At 44.6% G+C, this 16,091-nt stretch overlaps 1 protein-coding gene across 1 annotated transcript in view; it reads left to right on the forward strand.

Annotated features, from left to right (window-relative positions):
• Ncaph (non-SMC condensin I complex subunit H) overlaps positions 1-10,175 on the forward strand; it is a 37,536-nt gene extending 27,361 nt beyond the window's left edge. The window contains exons 15-18 of the mRNA XM_090336105.1: positions 2,291-2,407; positions 5,988-6,079; positions 7,143-7,218; positions 9,665-10,175. Of these exons, the coding sequence (XP_090192231.1) occupies positions 2,291-2,407; positions 5,988-6,079; positions 7,143-7,218; positions 9,665-9,724 (345 nt within the window). The 3' untranslated portion in view covers positions 9,725-10,175. The remainder of the gene's footprint in view (positions 1-2,290; positions 2,408-5,987; positions 6,080-7,142; positions 7,219-9,664) is intronic.
• Positions 10,176-16,091: the final 5,916 nt, after the last annotated feature.

Genomic DNA, 16,091 nt, shown 5'->3' on the forward strand with positions numbered 1-16,091 from the left:
TTCATGCATACTAAGGCAAGCACTCTGCTACTAGCCCATGCTCCCAGCTTTAATACTTTTAAGGGTTTTTATTGTTATTATTGTTGTTTTTTGTGATTAAGAATTTATTTTAGTATAACAGGGTTGTAGAAGGGGGAAAGAGGAAAAAGAGAAAAATACTTCTGCACCCCATATAGGAGAAAGGAAGTAAAGACCACCAAAGATGATCTTAGTAACTTTTTGCTTTAGCTAGCTTCAGACTGATCCTCCCAGTCTATTTTCTGAGTAGTTGGCATTCCAGCCATAAGTCACTGCACCTGGCACACTTTTATTTGTTTATTTAGAGATTCAATTAACACTGATTTTTATATCCTATTTCAAATGTCATGTTTAACAAACAAGTATTCAAGATGGGAATATCTATGCAATCACTGGCACATAGATTTTAGAACATAATTAAAATTAGGCTGAGGGTTTGTATGTCATAAATCCATATCATTCTATAAAATATAACATTATATCTATAGATATAATAGATTTTTATGTCTGTGTAGTTACATTTATATCTCCAAGACCATGCCCTTAACCTTGGGTACCCAAGTATTGAGTCATTGCTATTGTACTGTTTGAATCTAATATCCACATATCAAGGGGACCATACACCTTTTCTTCCTTGGGTCTTGGCTTATATCACTCAACTTGATTTGCTCTAGTTTCATCCACTTCCCAGCACATGCCATTATTTTATCTTGTCTGTTGACTGTGTAGAATTCCATTGTATTTTTTGTATCCATTCATCTGCAGTAGGGCATCTGGGTTATTCCCATCGCTTGGCTATTGTGATGAGCATGGCTGAGCAGGTGTCCTTATCATATCCTGGGCTATGCTCAGGGTAGATGCCCAGTAGTGGTATGGTAGGATTGTATAGAAGGTCTATACACTTTTATTTTTATAAAAATTTATTTTTGAGCTGGACACCAGTGGCTCACCTCTATAATCCTAGCCACTGAGGATTGTGGTTCAAAGCCAGCCCCTGCACTTAGGTCTGTGAGACTCTTATTTGCAATGAACTACCAGAAAATGGTATATAATTAATATAATTAATCATTGTTATTCTTAAGGCACTATGTTATCTCTCATCACTTCTACTGTCCCTTGGTTATTTCATATTGTTACACTATCTCACTTTGTTACCTGATATATCGGATATAATTGTATTTGGTTATCTGAAATTGGATAGGGAACAGGGGAAAACAAGATGAGGGGTGGGGAGGGGGGAAGGGAAATGGGGACCACGACATGTGAAAGGGTATCAATGTGTGGGAATTAAGGCACCATTTATCTGGCAAATACCATGTAACCCTTCTATTAATTACAATGAAAAATATATTTTAAAAAATTTATTTTTGAGCTGGACACCAGTGGCTCACCCCTATAATCATAGCCACTAAGGATTGTGGTTCAAAGCCAGCCCCTGCACTTAGGTCTGGGCGACTCTTATTTGCAATGAACTACCAGAAAATGGGAAGTGGCACTGTGGCTCATGGGGTAGGTTGGTAGCCTTGAGCTGAAGAGCTCAGACCCAGAGTTCAAGCACCATGACTGGCAAAAAAAAAAGGCGGGGAGCATAGCCATAGAGTGCTTGCTTAGCATGCATGAAGTCCTGGGTTTGATTCCTTGATACCACATACACAAAAAAAAGCTGGAAGTGGTGCTGTGGCTAAAGTGATAGAGTGCTAGCCTTGAGCAAAATGTGTTCAAGCACAGTTTCCAAGTCGTGAGTTCAAGCCCCAGGACTGGCACACACAAAACAACAACAACAACAAAAACCCAGCTGTATACGCTATTGCAGGGGTGGCTATGTGGCTTTGAGAATTGTTGGCCAGGTTCAGTTCATGTTAAATTACCATGCATTAAGCATGTTTTTGTTTGTTTTTTTCCATACCAGGTAGCAGGCCTGATGCTTTACTATTCTTTTATCTGTCTATTTTTACACACTAGACCTCCAAGTTAGCTTTGATGGAGATTATTCCTAATCAAAAAGAAATGCAAAATGCTAGCCCTCAAGGGGCTGAAGCAGAAAGATTGAAAGTTGGAGGCTAGTTTGGGATACATAGCAATACCTTGACTCAATGTCCAAGACACTCAAAAAACTAGATTTTTCATGAGTCTCAGTATTTCCAAAGAGAGCTCCATAATTCCATCTGAGAAACTGAATTCTTTATTTTAACTCCAGCCTTTTCTTTTTAGAAAAGTCAATAGTAAATGGTTTTCCTTCTGCTTAGTTTTGCTTTGTTATGTACTATTTCAGGTAAATAAAATTGAAATTCATTATGCCAAGACTGCCAAAAAGATGGACATGAAAAAGTTGAAGCAGAACATGTGGAGTTTGTTGACAGATTTTTCCAGAAAGGATGCAAGTGCTGAGGTAGGTGATGGTGCCCAGTGTGTGGGCGGGTGGGGAGGCGATGTCTGCAGTTCCACAATGCCTCAGTGTGCTGAATATTCTCACATCTCAGTGTATGCCATCTTTAAGAGAAGTGCACCTAATGTAGGTCACATCTAAGGTGACACAAATGGCAAACAAGTGCCTCAGACAGCATTTAGCATTACTGGTGATGAAAATACACAAATGAAAGCATTTCTATACTGCTTTTAAATGACAGTAGTTGTTCACTATAGGAATGAGGCTGGGAGTTTGTTTTAGTGGTAGAGTGCTTTCCTAGCATGCACAAAGATCCACGTTCGATTCCTTGGTACCACATACCTGGTGGGGAAAAAAAAAGAAAGAAAGAAATGAGGAATATTTGAAGTACTTATCCAACCCCTTGCTGATAGCAATTTAATTTTTGGAATAAATGATAACTATAGCTCAAGTGCCATAAAAATTAAAAAACCAGGCCAAGAGTGTAGCCTAGATGTAGAGTGTTTGCCTTGCATGCATGAAGCCCTAGGTTCGATTCTTTGGTACCACATATACAGTAAAAGCCAGAAGTGGTGCTGCAGCTCAAGTGATAGAGCCTTGAGAAATCCCAAGGACAGTGCCCAGGCCTTGAGTTCAAGCCCCAGGACTGGCCAAAAGAAAAAAAATAAAAATAAAAAGCCCTTTGATTTAATAGTTCTGATTTGGGGTATGTATTCTCAGTAGAAAAGTAGTGGGAAAACAATTGTGTTGTTATATTTTTTCTTCTTCAGATCAGGTAAGACTGATTAACTTTTTCCCATTTAATGGAATTCTTAACTGACTAGATGCATTCTTCTTTTAGACCCTTCCTGCTCAAAAAATGTTCTGAGCTTTACAAACTTAACTACTCTTAACACCTTCTGGCTGAGTAGTAAAAACTCAAGAAACATTTAAGGAACTTAAATATGTAGTCTTGGGTGTATCAAAGAAAATGCCAGTGTCTAAGGTTTTTATGTTGTTGTTGTTTTGCTAGTGCTGGGGCTTGAACTCACACTGTCCTTGGGCTTTCTCAAGGCTAATATTCTACCACTTGAACCACAGCACCACTTCCAGCTTTTTCTATGTTGATACTGAGGAATCGAACCCAGTGCTTCATGCATGCTAGGTGAGCACTCTACCACTAAGCCGCACTCCCGGCCCAGTGACTGAGTTTTGTTACTTTAACAAATACCTGAGCTAACTAGGTATTTGCTTATTTTGACTCACAGTTTTAGAAATTTCACTCCATGATGGGTTGGCCTCATTGATTTGGTCCTTGATGATATATGATAGCAGAAGTACAGGGTGATGCCAAGTCATACACTTCATGGCAAAATGTGAAAGGATACAGAACAGGGCACTGGGTCTTGGTATCTCCTTCAAGAGTACACTTTCATAGCCTGGAGACCCCTCGTGGGCCTACTGCTTAAAGGTTTATCACCTCCTCCTAGTACTGCCAGGTATACTCTAGTCCTTTAACATGCGGATCTTTGGGGAACACTAAAGATCAAAACTATAAGCTGGTTATGATGATGCATACCTTTCATTCCAGTTATAGTAGAAATAGTAAATAGGAAGATCAAGGTCCAGTCTATACCAGGGAAAAGTGAGACCATGTCTCAAAAGTAATGAATAACATTGGCTAGAGGCAAAGCTCAGGTGGTAGAATACTTTCCCAGGAAGTGTTAAGTCCTCAGTTCAAATTCTGATAGCACCAAAAAGAAAAGAGAGAGAGAGATTGAAATAATATTCACATTCATTGGATCTGGTTAAGTATAACAAAATGAGATGCAGATAAAAGAAAAATGATCTAGGGGTTGGGAACTTAGCTCAGTGGAAGAGTACTTGCCTGCCAAGTGCAAGGCCCTGAATTCAATCCTCAGCTCTGGGGAAAAAAACAAACAACACAAAAAACAAACAACAGCAACAAAAAAACCCACCTAATTTTTAAAAGGGAAGGGCTAGGAGTGTAGCCTCGTGGTAGAGTATTCTAGCATGCATGAAGCTCTGGGTTTAATTCCTAAAACTGGAAGTGGTGCTGTGGCTCACATGATAGAGCACTAGCCTTGAGAAAGCTCAAAGACAGTGCCCAGGCCCTGAGTTCAAGCCCTAGGACTGGCAAAAATAAGTAAATAAAAATAATAATAAAAAAAGATGAAGAGCCAGGGTTAGTGATGCACAACTATATTTTCAACATTTAGGAGGCTGAGGCAGAATGGACTATATGAATTCTAATCTAGGATGGGCTATAGTGAGACTATCTTAAAAAAAAGAGGGGGGGAATGGGGAGAAGAGAAGCGGGAGAAAAATATGGGAAAGGGTAATAATGTTGAAGAAATAATGTACCCATTACCTGATAAATATAATTCTAATCCCTTTATAATCATTTCAAGAATAAAATAAAAATAAAAGGATAAAATGAGATGGAGTAGAAAGTGAATTGAGGATATGGTATATACCTGTAGTCTCAGAATTTGGGAGGCACAGGAAGGAAGATAAGGAGTTCAAGGCCAGCCTACATAGCAGGACTATCACAAAATTAAAAAACTCAGTCAGGCTTATGGTACATGGTTATAATCCCAGTACTTAGGGTAAGGCAGGAAGATCACACTAGGAGGCCAGCATGGGCTACATAACGAGACTTCATTAGAAAATAGTCAAGGCCAGGGGCTGGTGGCTCCATGCCTGTAATCCTAGCTATTCATGAAGCTAAGATCTGAGGATAGTGGTTTGAAGCCAGCACATGCAGGAAAAGTTTGTGAAACTTATCTCCAATTAATTACAAAACAAAACAAAAACTCCAGAAGTGGAGCTCTGGATCAGTGGTAGAACACTAGTCTTGAGAAAATCAGCTCAGGCCCCAAGTTCAAGCCCCAGGACTAATGAATGTGCAGGCATGTGCATGTGTGCCTATCCACAAAGGAAATAGTTAAATAGATGCAAACACAGAAGTTTAGAGGCTGGGAATGTGGTTTAGTGGTAGAGTGCTTGCCTAGCAATGCATATGAAGCCCTGGGTTTGATTCCTCAGTACCACATGAATAGAAAATGCTAGAAGTAGTGCTGGGGCTCAAGTGGGAGGAGCTCTAGCCTTAAGTGCAGAGAGACACAGGGACACATCTCCACTTCCAGCTTTTTGGTACTTAATTAGAGATAAAGAGTCTCACAGACTTTCCTGCCTGGGCTGGCTTGAAACTTCGTCCCTTAGATCTCAGCCTTCTGAGTAACTAGCATTGCAGGCATGAGCGACCAGCGCCTGGTACTAACTTTTTTTTGCCGGTCTGGGGCTTGAATTCAGGGCCTGCGTACTGACTGTCCTTGGTCTTTCTCAAGGCTAGAGCCACAGCACCACTTGTGGCTTTTTTATATGTATCTGGTACCGAGGAATCAAAACTGGTTCTTCGTGTATGCTAGGCAGGTACTCTACCACTAGGCAAAACTCCCAGCTCCTAACGTTTTGTTGTTGTTGTTGTTTTAATTGAAATACAGTTTGGTAAATTTCTGTTGTTCATTCAGACATGAACCAGCTTAAAATGTCCAACCTATAGATATGCTTCTTTTCTCAGGCAAAGCACGGTGAAGATGGCAAGGAAGAGCCTTCAGTGAAGGTAGCGGATGGGAAAGTGCTTAGTAGGGTCATGAAGGATCTCCAGAAGAAGTAAGTGCTGGGAAACTCAGGGTGGGCAGCTGTCTCTCCCTGGTCCGTGGCTAAGAATGCCCAACAAGGGTTGCTAGTATGATGGGCCTGTTGTTGGAGGCCTGCTTTATATAAGTAATGCTTGTATCAGTTTGTTTTATCTTCATATGAAATAGGTAGAATCACAACTTTGAGACCAACCTGGGCTATACAGTGAGACAAAGCATAAAAGAAGGGCTGTGGGCAAGGCTTAAGTGCTAGAGTACCTATTAAGCAAGCACAAAGCTCTGAGTTCAAACCGCAGTAATGCCAAAAAAATACAATGGCAACAAAAATTGATTACTTTGTGCCAATGCCTGAAATAGAATAGGAGGTATTTAAATTTAAATATGAAACTGATCAAACTTGTCTATAAAATGCATCTGAAGAGGGCTGGGACTTTGGCTTAGTGGTAGAATGCCTGCCTGCCTAGCATGCACCAGGACCGGGGTTCGATTCCTCGGTACCACATACATAGAAAAAAGCCAGAATTGGTGCTGAGGCTCAAGTGGTAGAGTACTAGCTTTGAGAAAGGCCGAAGACAGTGTTCAGCCCCTGAGTTCAAGCTCTAGGACTGGCAAAAAAAAAAAAAAAAAGGCATCTGAAGGGGCAGAGCAGAGTGTGTAGCTTAGTGGTAGAGTGTTCGCCTAGCATGCACAAAGCTCTGGGTTCGATTTCTTGGCACCACATACTCAGAAAAAGCTGGAAGTAGTTCTGTGGCTCAAGTGGTGGAGTGCTATCCTTAAGCAAAAAGTATCCAGGGACAGTGTCCAAGTCCTAAGTTCAAGCCCCAGGACTGAACCCCCCCCCCCCAAAAAAAAAAGTGCATCTGAAGTATTTCTTTGTTTCTCATTGGTCTAGTTATTGTGTGTGTATATGTAATATATGCATATTGTATAATATAGGTATGTATATCACATATATGTATATATACATATATATAATATATACGCATTATATATATATATATATTACATGGTTGATGAAAGAGTCTTTGTTCTTCAAATTGTAATAACTTACTCAAAATTTGCCCCTTTGTTTCCAGCCTGCCTCCCCTCATGGCTAAGAATCTCTCTGTACCTCTGGCTTTTGCTTGCCTCCTGCATTTAGCCAATGAAAAGGTAGGTTATGGGTACGGTGGGAGGGAGTGTTCAACTGTGCTTTTTTTCCCGTCAGTTCAGTGGAACTTTTTACCTGATTTTCCATGGACTATACATAATGTATAGAACACAATTTTGGAAATAATGAAAGCAAAAATGGCTCATGGAATGCCTTGGAGTGACTTTGCCCCACTTGATATCACATGCCTGTAATCTGGCACTCAGGACATGGGGAGTATTGCAAGGTTTTTAGCCTGAGCTACATAGTGAGTCCCTGTCTCAAAACTAGCAAAAAATTGGGGCCGGGAGTTTGGCCTAGTGGTTAAAGTGCTTGCCTAGCATGCATGAAGACCCGGGTTCGATTCCTCGGTACCACATACATAGAAAAAAGCCGGAAGTGGTGCTGAGGCTCAAGTGGTAGAGCTCTAGGCTTGAGGAAAGTCCAAGGACAGTGCCCCAGAACGGGCCAAAAAAAAGGGGGGGGGGAGAAAATGTTCAGCAATATATGATATATTATACTAGGATTTACTCTGGAATATTTAGCCAAACCAATCTTAACATACATACATACACTGGCATTGTAGTATAAGAGTAACTTGAGAAACAAATGAGAACCAGATGCTGGTGACTCCTGTAATCCTGTCTACCTAAGAGGCTGAGATCTGGAGCTCACAGTTCAAGGATAATCCTAGAAGAAAAGCTTATTAGACTCCATCTCCAAAGTAACCAGCAAAAAACAGGCCTAAAGGTATAGCTCAAGTGATTGAACAGTTGTAAAGGCTTAGTCCTGATTACTGCTAAAAATAAAAGTTGAGAACATTTACTGTCGTGTACAATTATTGGTTATTTTAAATTATACTGCTACGGTTACATAATAGTACACAGCCCATAAAGTAGTTAGACTTGCATATTTACATATTTCACACAAATAGATGAATTCCCTAGTAAATTTTTTTTTTTTTGTCCAGTCCTGGGGCTTGGACACTTTTCTCAAGGTTAGCGCTCTGCCACTTGAGCCACAGCACTGCTTCTGGCTTTTTCTGTCTATGTGGTACTGAGGAATCCAACACAGGGCTTCATGAATGCTAGGCAAGCATTCTCCCACTAGGCCACACTCCCAGCCTCTCACAATCGTTTTGGTACCACCCAGGGTACAGCAGTGAGAGCAACCAGCTCTCACTTGAATATTGCCAGGCACTTAGTGTCCTTTAGTGTTTCCACAAAAGAACTTGGGCCTCTGCAGTAGAGGACTGGCCTGGGGTGGAAGTAAAGGAGTGACTCCTCCCCTGGTGGGCTGCCATGTTCTCCATTGGGCTCCAAGAACATAGGGGGTTTTATTTGTTTGTTTGAATAGGCACTGTATATAAATCCCAAATCATTTTAATTATACTGAAACTTTTTTTCTTTTCCCCAGTCGTGGGGCTTGAACTCTGGGCCTGGGCACTGTCCTTGAACTCTTTAGCTTTGTAGTGCCTGGGTTGGCTTTGAACTGCTATCCTCAGATCTCAGCCTCCCTAGTAGCTAGGATTATAGGCGTGAGCCACTGTGCCCGGCTTACATTGAAGTTTTGTTAGGCATTACCAGAGACTTAAGGCAATTTACTACCACAGTCTTCAATCTTAAACTCAAACAGCATGTATCAACAAAAGAGAGTACTTCTTGCTTTAAGCCATTTTGTATACAGCTGGGTGCTACTCAGGAGGCTGAGATCTGTGGATCACAGTTTAAAGCCAGCCGAGGCAGAAAAGTCTATGAGACTCATCTCCAATTATCCATGCACAGTGGCTCAGGATGGTAGAGCACTAGCCTTGAGCTAAACCCAGGCCCCAAGTTCAAGCCCCATAACCACTAGCACCACCACCAACAAAAAGAATCTGATCTGGAAAAAACTCTGCCAGGTGTGAAGAGCTCTTCATCTAGCAGTGCGGGAAGGTGTGTTAGGAAGAGAGTGGAAGAGAGTTCACCACCAGCATGTCTCATCCACCTCCACTGCAAAGTAGGGGCAGGGCAGTGGTGGCAAGAAAGGATCTTTGCTCAGCAAGGCTTCTGACAGCTGTTTAGCTCCAAGAGAAACAGTTGCCTGGGGTTGGGGTGAGGTAGCAAGTGGATGTTAGGTAGAAGAGTTGGAGCTGGAGGGCAGTGGAGTGCCTGGAGGAGGTGCATGTGGACAGGTTAGTGTATATGTGCTGTGCCTCCTGCTGACCCCCCCCCCCCCCGCATCTCAGGTCAATTACATTTGCCATGATCTTTTTTTTTCCTCTCTCTGTCTCTCTTTGGTGGCACTGGGATTTGATCTCAGGGCCTTATGCTTTTCTACTTGAGTCATGTCCCAGCCCATAGTTTTCTTCATGAGACAAGCCTATTCTTTGTAGTTACTACCTTGCTACCTCAGTATTTGATTCATGGTTCTTTCATGTTTCCTATTCTCACGATAGCAAAGTCCATGTGTTTCTTCATCTTTCCTCAGAATCTGAAGCTGGAAGGCACAGAGGATCTTTCTGATGTTCATGTGAGGCTGGAAGATTGAAGCCGTTGCATAAGTTGGCGATGGAGGCCCAGTGCTTTCCACTGTGGGAGGAGGACCATGTTGGGGTTGTAGCAAAGCTGTTGCAAACGACCACAGTGCCTTTTGGTTGCTCCTTCTCTCTCCCCTTCACAGTCTTGTGCCACAGCCTGAACATCTTCCATGACCAAGGAGGGATACTACCCTGAGGACTCTACCCTAGAAGGGCAGAAGGAGACGGAAGCTTCCTGTTTTGTACCGTGAAGACCTATATCCATGTACGTCCCTGTGGAGTTCCACCCTAGACCTTCCTTTGTTGTTTTCCACACTTTACCCTTATAGAATAACTTCTCAGTAGCTTTTGATACTGCCCTTAAAGGGCTCCTGAGTCCATGTATATAAAATACATCATACGTATATTGATGAGTGTGTATATATATGTGTGTATATAGTCCTTAAAAATAAAATTATTACATTCCTGAGCTCAAGCCTGCTTTTCAGTGTTAGTGTTCTCGCCTTGAAGAGGGCTGCAGTCTTTCAGGGATCCAGGATTTCCACAGGCCTGTGTAGACAGGAAAAGCTTACGGTAGAGGAAATTGAGGTTTCAATTGAGGTGAATTCTTGTGGTCTGTGCTGGAAGATGGTGGTAGTGGTGAGAGCTCTTTAAGGGCTCACTCACCTCCTCTGTGGGCTTCCTCCTTTAGGTCTCAGAGTCCTGTGTGCAATACTGTTACTTCTCCCAGGTTATAGAGGTGGAAGGAGCACAGGGATAAAGTACTGTAGAGGTAGTCTGCCTCCGAGGTCTGTGCTCCTGCCCAGCACTGCATGCTGTTTAACCACGGGGAGCTGTGCTGGTGATTCTCATGCAGCCCCACAGAATTCAGGCACCCACAAGGCAATAAAACGGTTTGCAGTTTGCAAAAACTTTATAGATGTTGATGCACAGAACTTGGTCCTGGGTAAGTCCTGGGTTTCCTGTTACAGCCTGGTCAAGCAGCAAAGTGTATAATTGGTAATTCTAACTCACTGTTAAGTCCCAAACCATATTTAACACAAAACAGTTCCTCACCCCACCCCCAGGATTGTGCTCTATACACTGTCCAGAATAGTATCCACTTTGTTCTATCAGTGGCTAGTCTGTGATACTGGCCTTTGGGCTATAAAGAAGTGGTAAAAGAGGGCCGGGTGTTTGGTCTAGTGGTAAGAGTACTTGCCTAGCATGCATGAAGTCCTGGGTTCAATTCTTTAGTGCCACATACACAGAAAAAGGTTGAAGTGGTACTGTGGCTTACGTGGTAGAGATCTAGCCTTGAGAAAGCCCAAGGACAGTGCCCAGGCCCTGAGTTCAAGCCCCAGGACCTGGGGGGAGGGAGTGGGAAACCCAGGCATGGAGGATTCTAGGAGGGGGGTGTTGCAGTACAGGAAATGGACTTTCATCATGGGCTGCCACAACACTACCCTGCAGCAGGGGGCAGTGCGAGACAGACCGCCCAGGCACAGGCTGCCCTAAAGTCTGGACTTCTAGAAAGGGAACTTTGCCCCGGGCTGTTGCATGTCATCTAGAATGGCCTCAGTGTACAGAACAGTGGCAGCTGAGGAGAGACCCATCCTAAGCTGGGAGGGCCATGTGACCTCTCCTTTCCTGCTGCCAGACACCAGGATATCGGGCACACAGGCATCTGGAGATACTGGTTCTGGCTCACTGGCCCCTCTGTTCTCACTGGGCAGCCCAACTGACATGGAGTAAGTGGACTGGCAACATTGTGTACACAAAATACAGTCCCAAAAGCTAGCCATCCTGGCTGGAAACTGATACTCTTATCTCCAATTAATCACACAGAAAGCCAGAAATGGTGCTGTAGCTCCAGTGGTAGAGTGCTAGCCTTGAACAAAAAGAGTCAAGGCAGTGCCCAGGCTCAGAGTTCAAAGCCCAGGACTAGTTTGAGAAAAGAAAAAAAAGGGGGGGGGTAGTAATTGACCATATAATTTTCTTTTTTGTGTGGGTCATGGGGCTTGAACTTGTTAAGGGCATTGTCCCTGGGCTCTTCAGCTCAATGCCAGCACCCTACCCCTGGGCCTGGGTGGTGTGCCTTAGTTCTTCCTTTCAAGGCTACCACCCTACCCTGCAGCCAAGCCCCACTTCCCATTTTCTAGAGGTTAATTGGAGATAAAAGTCTCAGGTCCTTTTGTGCCTGGGCTGGCTTTGAACCTTGATCCTCAGATCTCACCCTCCTAAGTAGCTAGGATTACAGGTGTGAGTCACCACACCCAACTTTGACCATATAATTTAAAATATTATTTGAAAACATCATTTATTTTTTCTTACAAAGTCTTGCAGCTGGGTATGGTGACTCATGCCTATAATTCTGGTTACTTATGAAGCAGAAGCAGGAGGATCAAAAGTTTGAGGCCAGAAGGGCAGTTAGCAAACCCTATCTCAAAACAAAAATAAAAGCACTGGGGAAATGGCTTGGGTGGCAGAGTGCTTGCTTAGCAGGCTCAAAGGTCTACATTCAATCCTCAGTACCCTCTCCTCTCAAAACTTTGGTTGGGGATCTAGCTCCAATGTGGATACTTACTTAGCATCAGCACTAACCACTCTCTCAAAATAAAACTCATATAAACAAATTTGGCAGGGTAAGCCTAACTATTATTTTTTAATTTGCATAAAAATGACTTATCTGGGCTGGGAGTGTGGCCTAGTGGTAGAGTGCTTTCCTAGCATTCACCATGCCTTGGGTTTGATTCCTCGGTACCAAATACACAGAAAAGTGTATGTGGCACTGTGGCTCAAGTGGCAGAGAGCTAGCCTTAAGCAAAAAGTGTTCAAGATCAGTACCCAGGCCCTGAGTTGAAGCCCCAGAACTAGAAAAAGATTAAAAAAAAAAAAAAAAAAAAAAAAGCACTCTACCACTAGGCCAAACTCCTGGCCACAACCTTCTTTTCTATAGATAGGGATCCATTTTGAAAGGCTTTTACCCTGCTGACTGCTGCTGAAGTTCTGCAGGAGATCACCATCCCTAGCTGCAAAGTTTGAGGTTACTCCAGTTAGGTGGCTTATGCAAAACCAGGAGAGAATTCTTCTAAATCCTGAACCTGGTATTTCACAGCATCTGAGAGCAAAGCAAAGAATAGCATTTTCCTCGCAGGATCCTTGCTTACTAGTTTGTCAGGAGAGTTTCCTTAAGATTTTTACCTACAAAATGAAGTCAGGGGGCCGGGAGTTTGGCCTAGTGGTTAAAGTGCTTGCCTAGCATGCATGAAGACCCGGGTTCGATTCCTCAGTACCACATACATAGAAAAAAGCCGGAAGTGGTGCTGAGGGTCAAGTGGTAGAGCTCTAGCCTTGAGAAAGTCCAAGGACAGTGCTCAGGCCCTGAGCTCAAGCCCAGGACTGGCCAAAAAAAAAAAAAGAAAAAAAAATGTAGTCAGATCTGGCATTTCTATCATCTCCTTGGAAGAGAGGACAGGTTTCCCATAAAGGCTCAAAACAGGATATGAAAATCCACTCAGCTGCGAGGGTTGGTGGCAGATGTGTGGGTGGAGGGACGCTGTAATCGCCATGTTCTTGTCCTTTTCCACAACAACTGGTTAGGTTTATTGCCAGTGTCCAGCTGGCCTTGAGCGTTTGCACCCCACGAGATACACTCGGCCTTCCTCTGTTAATACTAACCTGTGTGTGTAGCCATAGGTAACCTGCTGGATGAGAATGCCAGGCATTGATGCCACCCCACGGGTGCATGGCTGGCTCAGGCCATGGCTGAAGCCACGGCTCAGGCCCAGCAGTCTGTTTCTACTCTGACCCCAGACACAGACCTTGGGCATGGCCACGGCCACTGAGCACATTCCCAGACTGCTATGTCCACGACGGCCTTTCCTCTGAGTAGTCGGTGACTCTTGAAGAGATGGGCTGATCTATTGAGGATGCAGCTACTGCCTGCCCAGAGTTTCTAGAACCTCTCCTTCTCCCCCTACTCCCCTCTCCCCCTCCCCCTCCTCCACTTCTCCTCCTCCTCCCCCTCCTCCCCCCTCCCACTCTCCCCTCCTCCACTTCTCTTTCTTCTTTCCCTCCTCCCTCCTCCCTCCTCCCCCCTCCCGCTCCCCCTTCCCCTTCTTCTTCTTCTTCTTCTTCTTCTTCTTCTTCTTCTTCTTCTTCTTCTTCTCCTCCTCCTCCTCCTCCTCCTCCTCCTCCTCCTCCTCCTCCTCCTCCTCCTTCTTTTTCTTATGTGCTGGCCTGGCCCTGAGGCTTGAACTCAAGGCTTCGGTACTGTCCCTTGAATTACAGCTCCACTTTCAGCTTTTAGATGAACATTTCATACACTTTTTTTTTTTTTGCCAGTCCTGGGCTTGAGCTCAGGGCCTGAGCACTGTCCTTGGACTTTCTCAAGGCTGGAGCTCCACCACTTGAGCCTCAGCACCACTTCCGGCTTTTTCTATGTATGTGGTACCGAGGAATCAAACCCGGGTCTTCGTGCATGCTAGGCAAGCACTTTAACCACTAGGCAAAACTCCCGGCCCTTCATACACTTTTCTGCCCAGGCTGGCTTCAAACCACAATCCTCAGATTTTATTTAGCTCCTGAGTAAGCTAGGATTACAGGCATGAGCCACCGGCGCCCAGTTTAGACCTCACCATGGGAGAGTCCATTCAACTGTGAACTCATCAATGGTTTGATCCTTGATGAAGTTAGCACCCTCCTGATCCAATCACCTTTCAACCTCACCACCCACTGAGGACAGACCTGTGGGGATGGCTTCCTATCCAAACTACTGAAGGAAGGGAAGGCCAGGAGCAGCTGCTAGAAGCATGAGCCCAGTGAGAAGAAGGCGGTGGACGGAAGGGCAGCTGGGCTGTCACCAATTGCACTTCCCGCAGAAGCAGAGCAGGCTTTGTCATGACAGCCACAGGCCTTGTGCGGTGGAGGGAGCTATTTCATTTTCTCTGTATGTCAGAGTATGCCAGGTCCTGTCACTCCAGGGCCACAAACCACGAGGGGGCAGGGGAAGAGCCAACAGAATCTAGAAGGGCAGAGAAAAAGAGGAATGGTGGTGGAAAGATGGCAGAAAGGAGGTTTGCGAAGGCAGGCCTTGGGGAGACTCTGCTCTCGAGCTGGCCCTTCCACCTCAGTCACTGCCGTGTGTCCAAGCTGATCCCTTTCTGTTGAAACACGGGCGAGGGACTGGACCATCCAGATGACATGCAGGTCTGTGAAACCATAAACAGCCCAGTCTGAGGTAAAAGAGACTCCTGGCTGAGATTTAGGGGTTCAGACCTTGTACTTGTGTGTGGGCTCAGACAAATCAAAACACCACCTGTGGGCCTCCGCATTCCTGGCTAGTGAATGGGAATGTTCCCACATGCTCCACCTCTTACTTCAGGAAGATTTGAGGACAGGCTGGCTGAAATAGAGGACTGCAGATTCTTTCAAACTCATGAGGGGATCCCCTCCCCTTCTCCAAAGGAAGGGGAGCAGCTGGTAACAGACCCTGCTGTGGTTTCCACTTGTGGGGATGATGGGACAGAGCCATGGATGGCTCTTTTGCCTCTACCCCCAGGCTCAGGAATCCTCCCTGCTTCTTACTACCCAGTGTCTTGCAAGCTGAATTGTCTAGCCTGCTTCTCAGAGGCAGGAGTTTTCTGCATACAATGCTGGGGGGCTGAAAGGAGCATCCCTTAAACAAGATACCACATGGGCACATGCATGCATGTATGTGTCTGTATGTACACGTGTATGCATTCACATGTGCCCTTAAGAGACCTAAATAGGAAGCAGGAGTGGAAGTCACATTAGCAAACCTTAGGGAATTCTCCCCATCCCCAGTCTCCTTAGCAAGTCTCTAGACTCAGCCATACTGGCTTCCTGCATACAGTAGAGACCCACAGTTGTTGTCCTCCTCCTCCTCCTCCTACTTCTCCTCCTCCTCCTCCTCCTCTTCTTCTTCTTCTTTTTCTTCTTCATTTCTTGCCAGTCCTGGGGCTTGAACTCAGGGCCTGTCCTTGGGTTTTCTGAAGGTTAGAACTCTACCACATGAACCACAGCACCACTTCTGGCTACATATAGTACTGAGGAATCAAGCCCAGTTCTTCATGCATGCTAGGCAAGCATTCTTACCACTAGGCCAAACTCCCGGGCCCGAGACCCACAGTTTTTGCTTGTGGTTTTACTTGCCCTCTGCACAGGGTGTTGTAGGCGGGGAGGGGGGCGGGGAATGATAGCAAGTATATTCTCTGTTTGATCTGATCCAATGACCGGGTATCCTGGCAGCAACCCAGGAATGACAGTCTACCAGGAAAGTGAAACTCACTGGCCGCCTGCTTTTCTTTTCTTTTTATTTTTTTTTTTGCCAGTCCTAGGCTTACGCTCAGGGCCTGAGCACTATCCTTGGACTTT

Source organism: Megascapheus bottae, chromosome 7 (genome assembly GCF_031878675.1).
Source record: "Megascapheus bottae isolate mThoBot1 chromosome 7, mThoBot2.hap1, whole genome shotgun sequence".
In the NCBI taxonomy this organism is placed as follows: Eukaryota; Metazoa; Chordata; class Mammalia; order Rodentia; family Geomyidae; genus Megascapheus; species Megascapheus bottae.